Source organism: Thunnus thynnus, chromosome 4 (genome assembly GCF_963924715.1).
Source record: "Thunnus thynnus chromosome 4, fThuThy2.1, whole genome shotgun sequence".
Classification (NCBI taxonomy): domain Eukaryota; kingdom Metazoa; phylum Chordata; class Actinopteri; order Scombriformes; family Scombridae; genus Thunnus; species Thunnus thynnus.
Genome location: NC_089520.1, coordinates 25,881,193 through 25,900,641, shown reverse-complemented (window position 1 = coordinate 25,900,641; position 19,449 = coordinate 25,881,193). Strand labels below are relative to the sequence as shown.

The 19,449-nt window shown below is 39.2% G+C and overlaps 2 protein-coding genes across 9 annotated transcripts in view; both read left to right on the top strand.

Annotated features, from left to right (window-relative positions):
• Positions 1–236: 236 nt before the first annotated feature.
• Positions 237–2,107, top strand: LOC137181860 (beta-crystallin B3-like). Its single transcript, XM_067587933.1, has 5 exons — positions 237–634; positions 779–894; positions 1,010–1,142; positions 1,294–1,436; positions 1,672–2,107. The coding sequence occupies exons 1-5, from the start codon at positions 560–562 to the stop codon at positions 1,943–1,945; spliced, it is 741 nt and encodes a 246-aa protein (XP_067444034.1). The 5' UTR covers positions 237–559; the 3' UTR covers positions 1,946–2,107.
• A 1,573-nt stretch (positions 2,108–3,680) lies between these two features.
• The window catches only part of cita (citron rho-interacting serine/threonine kinase a), a 40,315-nt gene continuing 24,546 nt past the window's right edge, over positions 3,681–19,449 (top strand). For all 8 annotated transcript variants that reach the window (XM_067587930.1, XM_067587926.1, XM_067587924.1 and 5 more), the window contains exons 1-11: positions 3,681–3,829; positions 4,082–4,204; positions 4,315–4,456; positions 5,389–5,564; positions 6,504–6,605; positions 8,924–9,066; positions 9,440–9,533; positions 9,619–9,825; positions 9,923–10,076; positions 11,392–11,581; positions 18,872–18,977. In XM_067587930.1, the coding sequence (XP_067444031.1) occupies positions 4,103–4,204; positions 4,315–4,456; positions 5,389–5,564; positions 6,504–6,605; positions 8,924–9,066; positions 9,440–9,533; positions 9,619–9,825; positions 9,923–10,076; positions 11,392–11,581; positions 18,872–18,977 (1,416 nt within the window). In that variant the 5' untranslated portion in view covers positions 3,681–3,829; positions 4,082–4,102. The remainder of the gene's footprint in view (positions 3,830–4,081; positions 4,205–4,314; positions 4,457–5,388; positions 5,565–6,503; positions 6,606–8,923; positions 9,067–9,439; positions 9,534–9,618; positions 9,826–9,922; positions 10,077–11,391; positions 11,582–18,871; positions 18,978–19,449) is intronic.

Genomic DNA, 19,449 nt, shown 5'->3' with positions numbered 1-19,449 from the left:
AGACTTGCTGCATCAACAGGCTTTTTGCTGCTGTGGCCAGAAATAAACCATAAATACCCCCCTGGCCTCCACCAACCGCTCGCCAGGCCTCCACACCCACACACCCTCACACTGAGACAGAAAGGAAAGAAAGAGAAAAGAAAAAGGAAAGACGGAGAGCGTGGCTTGTACGTGGTGCAGTGAAGCACAAGCCATCCAGGTAAAAAAAAAAAAGATCATCCCTTTCCCGGACAGGCCTTTCGCTTTTACTCTCTCCCTACTCCCTCTTCTATCTGCATCCAAATGCTTGCTTCTTAAGTTTTTTTTTGTGCACTATTAATATGTTATTCTTACATATACAGCTGACAAAACTAGGATTTGAGTGAAATGAACAAGTAAAAGTTTGCAAATGTTGTGCTGATAGATTTATAGAGAAGTAGAGACATTTTGTCTTAGTAGCTGTTGTACTTGACCATGTTTTGAAGTTAAATGTTTCCACTGATGCACAAATCTATGTTCTTCTATTAATATATTTGATCTTGCCACTTATAGTGGTATTTTTGTGCTTTATAGAGGGAAAATGACAGAACAGCAGGGAACCCCAGACCAGCTGCCTGTCGAGAAGGGCCAAGGAGGAGCTGGAGCCACATATAAGGTATCTAATTGGTGATTTCACACATCACACTGCACAAATAAATGTATGTGTTGAAATTTAAACGAGTCAGAAAATATCATGGAATTTGGACTTCACTGATGGCAGAAATTACACGTCACTGACTCCTCTGTTCCTGTCTTGTAGTTGGCAGTTTTTGAATTCGAGAACTTCCGTGGAAAGAAGGTGGAGTTGTCTGGTGAATGTAAAGATGTGTTGGAGAAGACACAGAGAGTTGGCTCAGTCATCGTTGAGTCAGGACCGTAAGTGTTTCCCTTCATCCAGTCATTCATCAGTGAAACATTTTTTACAGCATCCACATCATATTTACTAGTTTTTTCCCTTGCTTTGTATGAATGTGTTTGCTCCATACTTCAGATGGGTGGGATTTGAGCGTCCAGGTTTTGCAGGAGAGCAGTTTATTTTGGAGAAAGGAGAGTATCCTCGCTGGAGCACCTGGACCAACTGCCTGAGTACCTACAACCTGAGCTCTTTCAGGCCCCTGAAAGTGGTCAGTATTCATGATAACACTTACTAGTCACTCACTACTGACTGTAGACTTACTTGTTTGCAAGGAAGCACCACCATTTCAACTGTCATTGCAATGTTAGCAGATGCAACATTCTGCAAAACAAGTGCAAACATGCTGTTTCTCTCTCCAGGACAGTGCAGATCACAAGCTCCACCTGTTTGAGAATGCAGGCTTTGAAGGCAGAAAGATGGAGATTGTTGATGATGACGTTCCCAGTCTGTGGGCTCATGGTTTCCAGGACCGTGTGGCCAGTGCTAAGGCCATCAATGGAACGTAAGCTGTAACCTCCTCAGTCATTGATATTATAGTAGTTGTCAGCATGGATCACACCCACTGCACTGTAATACCAATTAAAGTCAAACTCCCAATTTGGCATGGTGAAACTTGTAGTTAACAATATAAAGTCCAATAACTATTTTGTTTTTTAAGAGTATCTCATCTCATTGTCATGTAATCTTGTTGACTGTCCTGGAAATGTTATTCAGTGCTCTGTATCTTCTCTCTAAAGGTGGGTGGGATACATGTATCCAGGCTACAGAGGGCGCCAGTATGTGTTTGAGCATGGAGACTTCAAGCACTGGAATGATTGGGGAGCCACTGCACCTCAGATCCAGTCCGTCCGACGTGTGCGGGACATGCAGTGGCACAAGAAGGGGTGCTACATTGCCCCTGCACCTGTTCCTGACCCTACACCTAACCCAGATCCCAGCCCCACTCCCAACCCTACCCCTGACCCTCAACCTGTTCCCAATCCCAAACCCCCAACCCAACCCCAACCTTAATGCCACACCTCCAGCACCTCCTACAGCAACTGGGACAAGCTGAAGGCAGCTGGCCAGTCCCCAGTCTCTCCTCCACACCCACTGTTAGTCTAGGCTATCTGAATATGACATTTTGAACTGGAACTGACCATAATGAAACATGTATCTCTGTTGAAAATAAAGGTTTTGGCCCTGATTTTGGTTATCCGCAAATTATTGCATGTTATTTATTTTGCATAAAGGAATACCAGAAATCAGTTGTACTGAGAGTATAATTATGAATTAATTAAGAAAGCTGATAAGGAGGAACACTGATAGTTCAGACTGGAAAATAGCAGCAAAAAGACTGTGATAATAGTAGTATGGTTGAATCAGCACTCTACTGATTTTATGCATACAGGATAGTAGGCTATACTTGCCATGAGGAGTATTACTCAGCCTGTAAAGAAGTTGTATAATGTCCTCTGTGGCTCTGGAGAAGCTGTCAAGTCTGAGAAAATGGCTCGGACTTGCAGACTTCAAATTTATAAAGGAAAGCCTGCATTATAAACTGGGGTATGGTTTTTCAAAGACATGGGAATTTACTATTCAAACCATTCAAATATCAGCTCTTTAAGGACACTACTGTGGGAGTAATGTTTTAAAGTTGATATCTCAAAAACTAAAAGTGCTTTATGGACAGCTTCCTGATGTGGAAATGCTTAACATATTAAAATATAGTACCTTTAGCACCACCATGTGGTCAGTTATTACGTGTTTTATGTTTTCGCAAATAACTCATGAACTGTGAGGCGTGGCAAAACAGTATTTGCACAGTGTGCTCCTTGGATGAAGCTGATTCGACTGATATAGGCCACGCCCCTGTGGGGCTAGAGAGATTTTCCGCCATTTTAGATTTTTTGGTAAGCACATTTTCTGTTTCTTTTGGCACATATTTCATCTAATCTTCACCTAACTTGGTACATACCATATTTAGTTTACCCCGAACGAAACTTATGAGTTCGTTTTAGGGTATCACTTAACATTTGTCTGTAATTGGTTACCAAACTTTTGAAGGCGTGGCCTGATGCACTTAAAGGGCCATAACTCTTCAATATTATATTGGATTGCAACCACATTTGGAAAAGTTGTACATACAGTCACATTGCACAAGTGTGTAACATTTCATACAATGGTACTCAGAGAGGTGCTAAAGTCACATTATAAAATTATATTTCTGCAATTCTACTGTCCTTTAATAAAATTAAACTTGGTACACAAGTTCTCCATGAGAATCTCCATGACATACTAAGTCATGGCACCAACAGCCCCACCTTGTGGCCATTAGTAAAACACCACCATATCACTTATTAACTGCCATACCTCTTTAATGTAATTCTCCACATTAACCAAATTCAGCAAAGTTGTACAGATTGGGATAATGAACACTTACTTACTTCATTGTTGTTGTTGTTTTTTACCTCATTGTTGGCTGCTATTACATTTTAATTTCACTTTGGGATCAATAAAGTATCTATCTATCTATCTATCTATCTATCTATCTATCTATCTATCTATCTATCAAGGAGATGGTGCAACCCTTTAAAATTTGTGGTAATGTTATTTTCAAAGAACAATTATCCTTTTTTTTTTAAAGACGCTTTCATCAGAGGCTCTCCTCGATATGGTGAAGCACGGGCTGAAACCATTGGTTAAACACACCAACTGGACCCGCCCAGACAGATCTATCTATCCAATCAAACGCAGCTTCATTCACCATGCTCGAGAGGTGGGCAGGGAACGCGCAAAATTTGAAAGTTTACCGGAAATAATGTTTGACCGAGAGGAGAACAGTTGTGCTGCTTTGCTCATCAATGTATCCCTGTAAATTAACAAAAGAGTTGTAACTACCTGCATGGCAGCCTGGTGAGTAAGCTCATACTGTACTCTTTTGTCTCTGTAGATATAACTGAATGTGTGTGGCGTCAACGTTTTTGTTAGCGTACTTAGCAAACAAACGTTAGCCAACGTCAGTTTAGCATGCTAAAGGGACGTATTGTTGACATTTTGTTGTCCCTGTGTTTTTTCTTGGCCTGTTTATAACATCATACAACCGTCGTACTGCACTTAATTGCAAACTTCCTGTCACTTCGACCGAATATGTGTCTTTTCGCTCAGGTTATCTGTTGTTAAGCAGCCATGTTGAAGTTTAAATACGTGAGTCAGGGAAGCCTGAAAATGCTGCCAAGCTCCTCGGACCCCATCACCAGCCGCAGCTCACGACTTAATCAGGTGTTTCAGGTAAGAACACAAAGTATGTAACTGTACACAATGTATGCGTTGTGTAAAAACAGCCATAGTAACTGTCAGTAGCTGACTTCCTCTTTCCTGTGTTTGTGCATTGTTCCCAGGGCCGAGTCAGCCTGTGTGGGCAGCAGGGAGGATGTAATCTGGGTCGGGAAGACTTACTGGAGGCTCTGCTACTACTGTACCAAGAGTGCAGCTCTCCAGAGCTCATGAAGATACACCATGTGGCCAACTTTGTCAACAAGTGTAAGCATACTGTACATTTTACACAATATGTAGGATTTCTTGTTGTTTATTTTTATTTTTGTTCTATTCTGTGCACACAACATCTATTGTCCATCCTGGGAGAGGGATCCCTCCTCTGTTGCTCTTCCTTAGGTGTCTTCCATTTTCCCCCCATTAAAGGTGTTTTGAACAGAGTTTTTCTTTCTTCAAATCAAAGTTCTAAGGACAGATGATGTTGTATTGCTGTACAGATTGTAAAGGCCCCTGAGGCAAGTTTGTGATCTGTGATATAAGGCTATACAAATAAAACTGACTTGACTAGTATTTTTCTAGTCACAACATCAACTGATACAGTCTGCATTGTACAGTATCAGTTGATGTTGTTGGTACAACTTTTCAGACAGATTTCAGTGCAATTGAGTGGCTTTGCTATTGTTGTTGAACATGATACTTTTATTCTGTGTCTAGTTTACTTTTGTCACAGTGTAAAGTACTTCAGTCATTTTGGTTGTCTTGTCTGCTGTACCAATTGTTTGTTCATATGATTTCAGTTTTCTAGTTCCTTCCTTATTATATTTTCAATACAATATTAATGTCAAACAGACATCAAATGCCAGATCTTCATCTTGATAACGGTTGGTGGACTGTGTCAACACTAGGGACAACACCAGTGGCAATAAGTCCAGGAATTTATTCTTCTATCCCTGGCAAAGTCTTATATGTAATATTGTCAATAAATCCCCCAAAACATGTAGCTAATTAGTGTAAATAAGTGCAGATTCCACATTAACGGATATCTACCATAAAAGTAATACTGGACATAGTCTATATTATTCTCAATACCAGCCAGCTAGACTCTTGCAACACATATACCAATGTTTTTTTTTTCTAATATGTCTGTGTATATCTCTCTGAAACAAACGTCTGTGTGTTTGTGTGTGTCTGTGAAACAGTTTCTGAAGTGGTCTCAGAGCTACGGGCTTTGCAGCCTGGGCTTCATGACTTTGAAGTACGTGCAGTGGTGGGTCGTGGTCACTTTGCTGAAGTCCAAGTGGTCCGGGAGAAGGCCACTGGGGATGTTTGTGCACTGAAGGTCATGAACAAGACAGTTTTACGGACCCAAGAAAATGTAAGATTCATATGGTTTTATTAAGTTAAAACATTGTGACAGGATTGTAAAATGTAGAAAATACATTTTAGAGAGTCATTTTACATTTAATTAATTTCATTTAGCCAGTCCTCATTATTTTGTCTGAGGCTGTTTTTCAACCAATACCAAGAGATTAAACCATGAATTTAGCATACTCAGCTGCTGCTGGACTTATAGTTTAGAGATCTGAAATATAAATGTTCATAATTACTTTAGAAACATTTCATACACACATGATAAACTAAATATTTTTTTTGATTAACATGGACGCTGACCAAAAATTGTGCTGTTTGTCACCAAAGAATCATGAATGAGATGAACAAGAGGAAAAGCCCTATTTTCATTAATGTGCGCTGCTTTGCATTTATTCCTTAAGTTACATATCTGTAGGACTGAGAAAAGTGATGTTTTTTATTGTTGCATTGTCCCCCATGCAAGCCCACTGGATGGTGCTGTAGGGCTGAACTCAACAGAACAAAATCTGGGTACATTATTTCACAGCTGTGCTCTCTGGCATGTGACTAATGGAGCAGATTTCAGACAGAATAGTACATGAGTTGCAACAGGAAGCAAGCTGAAGTGAGCAATACAATGAACAACTTGTATTTAAAAGAAATGATTTGTTCATGCCACCTGTGAACATTATTACATAACTTTAAATGAAATCTTGCATATAAAACAAGCAGCAAGAAGAAAAGGAAGGGCACGATCTCTTATTACAAAGTTTTATATGTGCTTAAAAAATAGTAAAAGTTTGGATTGCATTTAAAAGCCATTAAAACTTTAAAGGTAGTACATTCTCAGTGTTTTAGATAGATGAGTTTATGTGGCTGATCACAATAACAATTTGTGCAGCACTGCTGTTGAATGTAATTCATGTATAGCTGCTGATTGCATGTATTCATACATTCTTCTCAGGTGGTTTTTCATGAAGAGGAGCGGAGGATTCTGGCTCTGAACAGCAGTCCCTGGATCCCACAGCTTCTCCACGCTTTCCAGGATAAAGATCATGTCTACCTGGTGAGACTGCAGTTTGTCTTCAACCTCAAGGGCGGATTGAAATTACTATTGAGCATTTAATGCCTCCTTGTTAGAAGAATATTATTCCTCTAACATGTTTACTCCAATTTAATATCTTTCAATGGACGAAATGGGAGTCAGTTTATAAACATGCAAAGGAAATGGCCTAGAAGGTATAGTACTTACTCGGTGTAATATACGCTGAATTGCCTACAGTTACAGGCCCTTGAGCTATCAAGGTGTCCATTTAATTGATGTATACTAACCAAGAGAGACTTTTGATACCACTGTGGTTCCTGGCTCAGCCATTGCTTACAAGCAAGGCTGCAGATTTGTGTCAAAATCTTCAATTGTATTTATTCAACCAAGCTGAAAATGTGTAGCAGCAGTGGCCAAAAGTGGTTGTTTACTCTGAGCCCTCTGCTAGTAGTAATTGTATTATTTTATGTTTGATAGTTACTTTAGTTAAGTTATACCCCTTTACATGTTCTTCATATTCATAATGTACTTATGTTTAGAATTTCTTAACATTTTGGGAAATACGCTTGTTTACCATCAAAGTTAGTCAGGTGAGAGAATATACATTTTATCTATTATTCCAGTACAGAGAAGGTTCAAGACATGTTAATCTAGTTTAACTCCACCATAGCATTTTTGTTTCCATGTAAAGCTGTGTACAAGAAAGCTATGGATTTGTGTGAAGATGCACATTTTTTCATTTTCCTTCACAGCTGAGGTCTCCAGTATGTGACTCATAGAACAGTGGGATCAGTCAGAATAGTACATGAGCTGCTACAGGAAGCGATCTGAAGTGAGCAATGAAAGGAACAACTTGTGTATAGAGGAAATGCTTTGAAGCAGGAGGAAATAGTTAACCTTCGAAAGAGAAAAAAAAAATCTTCCAAGAACTTAAAAAGTTTTTCATGGCATCAGGCTAGCCACTAATACATATAAGAGAAACTTGGGTTTTGTTCAGGTAACTGAAACTGTCCAAAGCTGCCATCCCTGAGCTGGACAGGACTGTTGTTGCTAGATAAATTGCTCCATTGCATTAGCTAACTGCTCCTAAAACTGCAGTCTTTCATGCAAGAAAGCATGTCTGGGGAAAAAGCTGAGGAAACATATATCACTGACAGTTAGTTAGTAGTTAGTATGCTAACCGTTTCACCTATGGGTAAAACACAACCTGGATGTCGGTACTTAATGTGGGTACATAGAATTAATATATTATAGATCTTCTCATTTGACTCTGGTTAAAAAGTTAATCTAATGAGACATATTTCCTAAAATGTTAGTTTTCGTCTAATAGTCTAATCTTTAACCATGAAACACAGTGTCAATTTGCTCCTCACAGAGAGCGTCCAGTGTCACAAAGAATCTAGATTTTCTGATTACCTGTAAGACTGGCTTAGCTTGTCCAAAATAGCCTTTCCTGCCTAACCAAGCCTTATATTTATTTAACTATTTACTGCCCTTTGTTATTATTTCACTCATTCTCCCTTATATCAGTATACCTTGCATCATGCCCTCCTCATGTCTGTCTCCATTCTTCCTCCCCCTCTCTTTTCACTCCCCCCCGTCTCACTCTGCTCCCTAACTGAGCATGGAGGAAAATACAAAGCATCCATCTTTATCCGTGTGTCAGAAAGGCACCCAGTCTCCCTGTTGCTAGGTAACACTGGAGAATGCTCCCGTTCATTCAGACTCGTCGACCATTCATGCACTAGGGGCTCTCATCTGTTATGGCTGTATAGTTGCCATCGTATAGCTCAAATCACCCTGACCAATGCCTTTCATCTCAGGATGCAGACAGCAGAAAAGAGAAAGTCAACATGACCAATTTTGATTTGTATTACCAAACTTTAAGAATGCTGAATCTTTATCTTTTTTTGCCATAGCATGTTGATTTGACTGAAAAAACACATGTCTGCTTGTTGCTTATGGTCACAGACACACTTGATACTCAAGGATTTTGCAGTTATTGTTCGTGTATTTTTAGATTTTGAAGACCAATCGTTTGACTGCAGCATCACAGATAAATCGGCAATAGTATCCGGTGTTACATAACTGAATCTATAATGAGAACTACCCTATACGCTTAAGCTGAATAGGGCTTTGATGTAAGCTCAGACATGTGATCCTACACTTGTTGCTTTTTTTTTCTAAATATAGGCCTATTTATAGGCATTCATAAATGTTTCAACAGCCTGTGATACCTGTTAATTTTAATCATATTCAAACACACATTCATTCAAGTTCCAAGTGTTGGTCACAGTTTTAAGCTGCCAATTCCTGACTGCATACAAATGTGTCTTCAGGCGATGGAGTACTTGCCAGGTGGAGACCTGATGTCCCTGCTAAACCGATATGAGGATCAGTTTGACGAGTCCATGGCTCAGTTCTATTTGTCTGAACTGGTAGAGGCCATTCATGCTGTCCACCAGCTAGGCTACATCCACAGGTGAGAAACCAGCTACTGAATCCAATGTCAGAGCCAGAGGACAGGCCACTCATGGCTTTGAAGAATAACGTAATAACATAATCCTAAACTGCTACTTCTACTCTTAGATCCCCACGAAATAATTCCTTGTTCGTCTTTTGTTTTCCCTGGAGCGCCACATGCACACAATTCAGGAAAATTCTAACTGGACATGAAAAATGTAGCATTGTATTTAACCTAGAGCCCTCCAGTGTGCTGTTATGTAATACAAAACATTGCTGGAGTTTACAAATGTATTCAATTATCATCAGAACAGGAGACATATTACAGTACTCAGGCAACAAACAGCTCTGTAAAAGCAGTATCAAATCTCTTCTAAACTATCCACTTGCAGAGATGTCAAACCAGAGAACGTTCTCATCGATCGGACCGGTCACATTAAGCTGGCAGACTTTGGATCAGCTGCCAGGCTGACTGCTAACAAAACAGTAAGTAGATTATAGAGTTCGCTCTACGACTCAACTTCAGTATTCTTGACAGTGACATCATCATATTTGATTGACGTGTTTTCAGGTGGCAGCTCCCACAGTGCCTGTTGGGACCCAGGACTTCCTCTCCCCTGAGGTCCTGGCAGCCATGAATGGGGGCTTTCACAGCACATATGGGGTAGAGTGTGACTGGTGGTCCCTTGGGGTCATAGCCTATGAGATGATCTATGCCAGGTCTCCTTTTTCTGATGGCACTTCTACAAGGACCATTCACAACATCCTCAATTTCCAGGTACATGGACTGTATGCTCATATCTGATATGTTAAAGGATTCCAGATAAATGTATCTATGCATTTTGTAATAAATCTTTGTCCACGTTTGCCTGCAGCATTTTCTAAAGTTTCCTCAGGAGCCGCGGGCCAGTAAACAGTTTGTAGACCTGGTGCAGAACTTGCTATGTGGAGCCAAAGAGCGACTGGGGTTCCAGGGACTACGCTGTCACTCCTTTTTCGCCAGTGTAGACTGGAACAACTTAAGACAAGGTGAATAGATTTCTCTCCCTTGAGACTTTGTTCTCCTGTTTTTTTTTGTTGTTGTTTTTAGTCAAAATGCTCAATTTGGCTTGAAATGACACAGTGTCGCTGTAATCACGTTACTGGACAGATGATATATGACCAGTTGTCAAATATAAATGTTGTTTATAATATACTTAAGTGTACTGGGTGCGTGTGGTTGCGCATGGACAACAAACAGCAATTGCGTTGCCAGTGGTGTTGTGGGTAGTAAAATAATGAGATTCTGTGTGCCGTTGGCAGTAGGCCAGCTCTTTCCTGAAGGGGAGAAAGGGAGGGAGGCAGAGACTAGAAGCGAGGCAGACTGAGTAAAGATCTGCAACTCATCTGCTTCTCAGTAGACGCAGCACAAATCTTTTATGCTAGCGACACCAGACACACACTCTGTGGTGGAAATACATGTGCGACTGTTGGACGTCATTGTTGCCATCAGATGTGAGACTGCATTGAATGACAAAGAGTTTGACATTTTCACCTGACCAGCTGTGGGAAAATAACACCCATAACACTCACATTAATGGACATTTTCAGTGAAGCATGGTCACATTAAAGAACCGCAGCTCTACGGAGGTTCTGTAATTCATATGTGTAGCTGCAGGGGTGATGAGAGTTTATTTTGCTGCGCAGAACAGCTCATGTCTTCAGATGAATTAACACCTCTTTTTGTAATTCTGAGTCATTTCCTCTGAGCTGTATTGGTGCTATAATATTCATATCAACACCAAATATTAATTAATCTAGTTGTTTGTTAACAATCCACGATTTTTAGTAGACTATGATACAGTGTTTGGAATATAGGAGCTTTTTGTGCGTATGGAAAGAGGAGGATTTATTGATTTTTTCCAAATGATAATTGATTTATTGATTTTTTTTTTTTTCCTTTAAGTAATAAATATCAAATAAAATATAAAAAAATAGAATCACATACATAATGTTTATTGAAAACACAGCTCTATTTTATTAATAATTGGACACAGATAGAGCTTTATGTTTCAGCTTTGGCTCCAGCTGATTAGCCTGGTCTGCTGCAGTGAGGGAGAGCGAGTGAGCATGTGTGTATGAGAGAAGGAGGGAGGGAGGGACAGAGGCAGCATGTGCATCAACGCGCGACTTACCGCACTCTAGGCTTCCACCGCTCTGCTCTGTTCCTCCTCCTTTCCTTTCTCTCCCCTTTCTCCTCGTTGTGTTTTTTTTTCTCCCAATTTTTTTTTTTACTACCTTGTTCGTCATTGCTCCCATTCTCCTTGCCCTCTCTTACTCCCTCCTCTCATCCTTTCTCCTGCAGTTCTCCCGCCTTTCGTTCCTGCGTTGCACGCTGAAGATGACACCTCTAATTTTGAGGAGCCGGAGCAGGCAGCCCCCCGGCCAGCCTCAGCAGCCCAGCGAGGAGCTCTGCCAGCGGGCTTCCAGGGCCAGGATCTGCCCTTTCTAGGCTGGTTCTTCAGCAGAGCGTTAACAACATTGGCCAAAACGGAGTAAGTGCTACCTGTTTACTATGTATTGTTTGGCTTTTTTTCAAAGACTCCCTCTCATTTTCCTGTAGTCAGTGCAGAGACCTCTCGCATACACCTCTCTAACACACCTTTGTTGGTTAGAGACCTCATGCTACCATTGGCTGCTGCTCTGCCATTAGACTCCTCATTACCATGGCAACAAATTCCGGGTAGCCTTGTTTCAGGTGACCTAGTGTGGTGCCCTGGGCAGTTGGTGTTGTGTCCCTGTCATTAGTGTTGTGCCTGTTGGGGCTAAAATGGGTTTGGCCATATGCTGTGTCAGACAAGGAATGAGAGAGGGGAGGGAGGGATCCCCCTGTTCTCTGGTGGTCTCTTCTTCTGATTCCTGTTTTTGTGCTTTGGAATCAGACATAGTTGATCTGATGCATAGATAGATCAAATGAATGGACCAGAGGCTGTGAGCTGGCGTTATCTTGCCATCTGTGCTGATTGGTATGCGGCTGAGTGTGTCAATGAGGTTTGCTGAGAGGTGGAACCCCACACATAGACACACTCCCACCCTCGCTGCTGTTGTGCTCTCTCTGTTACTGTGCAGCATAATGGGCTCCTGACTTTTATAGCATAGGTTTTGGGACTGTAATTATCCCTAATGGTGTTTGGCTTCTTAACCTCTGACAATAATGCAAGAGGATGGGTTTCTTTTCTGTAGCCCCATGGCAGTGTTCTAGTAGGTTAATGGTACTGGAGACTGCGGATCATGACAGCAGCAGCAACAGAAAAGGAAGGAAAAAGTGTTAGCAGATTAGACAGGAAAAAGGATGAGAGCTCAGATTGGGGGAGAGAATCTATTTCTATGGTTACTACCGTGATGTTTTTTTTTTTTTTTTCCTCCCAGTCCCCACCCCCATCTTTACCCGTCTCATCTCCTCCTCTTATTTTCTCCGTCTTCTAATGTTCCTGTCCCTTGCTGTTACACCATCAGTCATCTGTTCATGGTTTTTAACTGAAGCCAGTCATTTTCTTTGCTGCATTTGATTAAGAGGACATCAACACTCCTAGGATGTGTCAAATTTGTGTGTGTGTGTGTGTGTGTGTGTGTGTGTGTGTGTGTGTGTGTGTGTGTGTGTGTGTGTGTGCATATGCGTCTACACAATGTTCATTACAATACAAAAAGGGAGAGAGAAATGAGCCCAGAGCCAGGCATAATGAAATGCTAATAATGTGTTTTGGGGGTTCCTGATATTCTTTTTTTTTCATTCTGTGTGAACTTGTCTGTCTTAGTCCTCATTAGTAAAACTCAACAACAAAATCTCCTTAACAGCTTGCCTGAAATTTAAAGATATCTGAAATGTGTTGTTCCCTAACAACAAGCCTTCAATAACTAAATCTGTCAAATCTGTTTTGAATCATATCATTTATAAAGGGGGATGCCACCCAAAGAGCTCAGGCAGCTAAAAATGTGAAAACGGAAATAAGGAAAGCTAAGCTGAAATATAAAGACAAATTAGAGAAAGAACTTGGCAAGAGTAACTCCTGTTTTGCATGAGAAGGGATCAAGTCAATGGTGGAGAGAAAGGGAAGAAAGCTGTTTTATCTGACAGACCTGATAGAGTGCTGGCAGATGAACTGAATCATTTTTACTTACATTTTGATGAGCATGATTTTAAAAATGAACATCTAGCTTTTAGGGATGATACCAGAGCCCCCTGAGAGCAGTATAATCATTGATGAGGAGAAATGCTGAAATCTCTCATGCACACTAAAGAGTGGAAAAGTCCCGGCCCCGATGGCATTGGAGGCAGGCTACTCAATAACTGTGCCAGGAAATTATGTGGCATTCTTTCTTTTATATTTCAGTGTCCATTTCTTCAGAGAGATGTTCCAAAAATATGGAAAGACTCCTTTGTTGTGCCAATGGCCAAGGTTAGGACTCCCAAATCACCAAATGATTATCATCCTGTGTCCCTTATGTTTCTGACTATGAAGGCTTTTGAGAGGATTGTTAGAAACGAGATCCTTACTATGACTAGAAGGTAGTCAGAACTATGCTAGGTTTCTTTTTTATTGACTTTTCTTCTGCCTTTAATGGCATACAGCCCTTCATTCTTGCACTCAGGCTTGTGAAGAACTTTGCTCCAGATTTTAATAGTATATGCTGGCTTATGAGCTTTTTAACTGACCATTCCCAGAGGGTGAAAGTAAATGGGGCCCTCTCTAGTGTTTGTAAGTCTTCCACTGGTTCACCACAGGGGTGCGTTCTCTCATCCCAACTGTTTGTTTTGTACACCAATGATAGTTTTAGCCAACATGAGTCCAGATATATCATCAAATTTGCAGATGACTCTGTTATAGTGAGTCTTCTCAAAGACGATGAGACTTGCCCCCATCACCTACCCTTATAAATGGTGAAGAGGTAGAGGTGGTTAGCCAGTATAAATATCTGGGGACAATTGTGGATGAGCTTTGAGCCTAATATGAAGGCAGTCTTAAATAAAGGTTACAACTTATTCTTATTCTTTTTTAAGGAAGCTGAGCAGTTTTAAGGTAGACAAATCACTTTTGAAAATATTTTACTCATCTTGTATTGAGTCAGTCTTTACCTTTTGCTTTTATTTGCTGTTTAGGTAACCTAAACCTGACAAATAAGAATATTTTCAGGAAAATTGTGAGGATGAGCTCTAAAATCACTGGCTGTAATTGACTGAATGACCTCTGTCTTGTTCATCAGAAGAGAGTCATTAGGAAAGCTCAGGATATTCTTTAGGACCCTCTATACCCTCTTTATTCTGAGTCTTCCCTCCTTCCCACTGGGTGTAGGTACAGCATGCCTAGTTGCAGCAGGAATAGATATGGTCGCTCTTTTGTCCCAGAGGCTATCCACAGTTTGAACTTGTAGCTGGAGGGTATGTGGACTAGGACTGATTAACCCTGATATTGTTTGTGTTACTGTTATGTCTGATAGACACTTTTGTATGTTCTGGCTATATAGTACTGAAACTGTATTTCCTTTTAGCTGTATGTGTTTTACGACTTAATCTTAATGTTGTTTATGTTCCTTTAGCTGTATGTGTTTTAAGACTCAATGTTCTTTATGCTTTTTAACTGTTTGCTGCAAAATGCATAGCCCCAGTGAGAATAATAAAGATTTCTCTACTCTACTCTATTGTTCTTTGCAACAGGGCTTCTATATAGGCACATGAACTTCCAGGAATATCTGCCTTTTGAGGATTTTTTAGGTAGCATTGGAAATTCAGAAGTAAGTTGGAAAATTACTACTGTTAATATTTTTCCCAGGTTGTGAGTATTTTTGTTTTAATGCCCACTAGTGAATGGGCAAAAGGACAACAGTGTCCATGGTCAGTCTGAGTGGTTAGTCATCCAACACTTTGGTGGTCAAGAACAGGATATCTTGACAGCTACTGGCCAGATTACCATGAATGGATACTGCCAGATGGCCATGGTAAGGGTATTCATAGTCCCCAGAGGAGTCCTAATGATTTAGGTGACTTATCTGACTTTTGTAAGGTATCTCAGAAACTAATGGCCCGATTTCCAAGAAATATTCTGAGGGTATTCATGGTCTTTGATGATGATTCCATATGTTTTAACGCCATCCTGTTCTTTCCTTTAGTGCCACCATCAGGCCAAAATCTCCAGTTATACATCAGAAAAAAATCTAAATGTAATGCCCAAATTGCTGAGCACACACAGTATATGCTCCACAGCAGATAAACACATTTGATTTTAATCACCCACACTGCATTTACATGATAGCGGTAAGATTTTTGAGAATAACAAATTTGTCAGTGTGTTGTGTTTTTTTCCATCCATATGTTCAAATTTTGCTCTAAAAATCAGACTTTAGACATGTTTATAAAAGAGATCCATTTGATGGATTATTGCATATAATTTCCCCTCATTGTTACATTTCAACAAATGTGATTTTTGTTTACATGATGTTAACTAATTTTTGTATACTTTATTTAAATACAGTTTGTCCAACAACAAACAAAGCATTAAAACATAAACACAATCTTTGTACTAAAACAAGATTGAACACAAAGATTTAACTTTGCATCATCCACTCCATTTGATACACTGTCAAAATATTTGCATGAATGAAGATGGTTTCTTTGTCTGTTGATTTCTTCCACTTAATTATTGTGTGTTTTATTAGCTCAGTTTAAGCATGACATTGAAATTACAAATTAGGCTACTGTCCACTGAGTGAATGAAGTGGTTTTACTTGCGTGTCTGGTCAATTACATGACCCAATTATTCAGAAACATTAATCAAAAATTACGATATGTTTACACACTAGTGTCTAACAGTACTATATATTGATCTCATACAAACTATGAATAGTATATTAAATGTGAGGGTTACCTGAGTGGTAATTTTTCAGTTTTCAGATTGATGGTTCCCCAGAAAATTCCCTTTATTTGCAACCCTGTTTGTGTACTTGATAAGTGCCGCTAAGCCTTTGACTTTCGTACTTTCCCTGAATCCCCATCTTTCTTTGATTCTCTTCAATAATGCAGTCTGCACTGGCTACTCATTTATTTTCCCTCCATAGTAAGAGACATGACAACTGCTATATTCCTCAGCTATGAAAAGTGTAGCCTTGCATTTTGTCTTTGGTCAGAATATTTATTTTCTATTCTGCCTACATGATGATTAGAACAATTAAAGTATGAGCCATCCTGGATGGATCCAGGATCCATCCAGGATTGTAAAGAAGATATCCATCCATCCTCTATATTCACTTATCCTGCACAGGATTATGGGGGGCAGGGTAAGTTCTGAATAGGTTTTTTAGCCTTGCAGGCCTTTAACAGGTCTAACCAGATAAACACATTCTTATATATGGGCAATTTGGAGATAAAACTCTCTTTGTTTGTGAAATGTTTTTAGAAAGAAACTGGTAAATGGGAAAAATATGCAACTCAATGCAGAAAACTCCCAGCTAAAGACCTTTAAACTGCCATATTATCTGTACAGTAGCTCCCTAAACTGTTCAACTAGGCACTGGAGAACTTTATGAATTTTGATGTCCAACATCAATTTTTAATTGGCAATAGATTCAGCTAACTGGACCACTTTTTAATTTAATCTAGATTCCTATGAAAAGCCTGGTTTGGGTGTTGCTGTTTTTGTTGGTTATTTGAGCCAAATGTGTGTGCATGTCTATATACTCTCTCTCCATATATACAGTATATACTAGGGGATGTTTCTCAATGCAGAGAAGTGAAGGGAGCAGAAATATGTGTCAGAAACACAGAAACTTAATTTGACTCACACATTGATATTGTTTAACTGGAGTAATTGCATTGTAAAGCAGAATCTGACTAGAATAATTTGAAACGGAATTTATTAGTTTGAAACTGAATGTAATATTATGAAATTGAATTAGTTGCTCTGAAACTGTATTTGATCCTCACTGAAAATTTAACTCTATATACTCCCACATTCAGTTCTCACAATTCAAATTCAGTTCACTGAGACACACATCCGGTTGTTGAGGAAGAGCAATCGAATGCAGGTTCACAGATTCATGTATATATTTGTTTATACAAACCTGTGAATCGAGCCTTTGGTCACGCTTCGACATATCCAGAGAACTGAAGGGAATTTTTGCACAATTTTAAAAATGAACTTGATCCATTTTTGATATGATAATATTAACAGTAGCCCACAAAGGCCAAAATGTTACCATGGTGATGGATCAGGCACACAAGTCAAGACATTTTTATGTTGAATAGAGAAAACACTTCAGGCTTTCAAAATATCTAGCTCCCATGATATCACATTACAGTATGTGAAAAGGAGTTCTGTGAATCTGCACTCGATTGCTCTTTCTCAACGACCGGATGTGTGTCTCAGTTAACTGAAATTGAATGTCAAAAACTGAATTTGAATTACTAGAAATTAATTTTAATTGTGAGAACTGAATGTGGAAGTGTACCAAGTGTTGAATTTTCAGGGAGGATCAAATAGTGTCAGAGCAAAGGAATTCAATTTCATAATATTACATTCAGTTTGAAGTTTATTGGAATTCAGATCCAACTAATAAATTAAACTTTTATTATACTATTCAGATTCAGTTTTTCAATGCAATTATTCAAGTTAAACAATACAAATTCAAACTAACTATGTGACTCAAATGTATTGTTTAATGCAATTATTCAAGTTGAGCAATTTAAAATATATATATATATATATATATATATATATATATATATATATATAAATGATTCAAATTCAGTTTCTAGTGACACATATTTCTGCCCATAGAGCAGTGTTTGCTTTTGTGACTATTTTTAACACTGTGACTCAGTCTGAGTCAACTTTATTAAAGATCTCTCTGCGGTATTTGCGAACTCATTCATACAGACCCATTCATTCAATTAGAAGACTTCTATTCAGAGTTGCTTTTCTCTGGTGAAGAGAGGGGTGAAAATGTACTTTGTGCTCTAAATTATTTCCAAAGAATGGGAACAAAATAGGAAATCATCCTACATAAACAAGAAATGAATGAATTTTACTCAGTACAGAGCTCTGTGTAGACAAACCCCAAGCAAAACACAGCCCAAATTCTCCTGTCACATTATTTTGTCAGGCAAATAGCAAATACTCCCAGGTCCACAAGGCTGTTTTGTTCATGTAGCCTGTTTCACCCTGAATAAACCACAATGAATAAAATATATTCACCTCAGTTCAGAAATGTCCTGTTGAATGTTTTCCTGATTGTTGTCAGGATCCTTGTTGTTATTACTAGGTATTCTTTTGAGTACTGTTCTTTCTCACAAAAGAAATTGTAGTGAGTGCATATTTTTATGCTCTCAATGTCTGTTGTTCATTTATGATGTGTGGGTGTTTTGTCTGCGTTTGAAGCAGTCTAGTTGCACTTACGATACTGTCATGGCTGCTGTTACATGATGTGAGTTTATGTCATGATATGAGACTGTCAATCATCATCTTACTGGTCAGCTTAGGATGAATTATGATGCATTTAGATATTTTAAATATTCTATACTTTCTTACACAAAAGAAAACATTAAAAAAACAGCATTTATGTTTGCTGTCATGATGTGGTTCATGATTTGTTAGAATGTGGTACTTGGCCTCCATGGACAGTCCAATTATAGGGAAAATATCTGTAAAGAAATCAATGAAGTATGACACTGGTAATTGCAAAGCACACAACATGAGCATGTTTATTTTGACGTTTGTCACTCTGTGTCCTGTAAGTAAGACATGAAGTATTTGTGCTAAGAACTAAAGAACTAATACGTATGTTATTGCCCCCAGGTCAGTGTCAGCAGGCCTCAACTCTCCTGCTAAGACCAACTCCATGGAAAAGAAATTGCACCTTAAAAGCAAAGAACTACAAGAAACTCAAGACAAATGTCACAAGGTGAGGGGTGTGCTTTTAGCCTATTTTTGCTTTTACTCATGTTTTGAGACAATATTTCATCTCTAGCCTTTATGATAAACAATTCATTCTTATTTTCAAATGCAAGGGCACTTCTGTAAAGCAAGCCAAGAGAGGACTAGAGTAAGACCACTGTTGGCTGACTGGAAACTGTGAAATTGTGTTTTTGTATTTCCATATTGTAGCACTTTGTATTGAGCAAAAATTGTTCCATCATGGGTTTTATTACCAGATGTCCTGTGTTTATTCTGGCTTTCTGGCTTAACACAGATCAAGTAAGCTTCTGGTTGTGCTGTAATTAGCCAAATTAACCTTGCTGTGTGCACAACATTTCTTGAAGCATTCTCAGTTAGATGACAAATAAAACAGCTATCAACAGACTCTATGGCTGATGGACCCTTCTTACTGATTTAAATCACCATTGTATGTTCCTTTCCTCCTCATCAGCATTTAA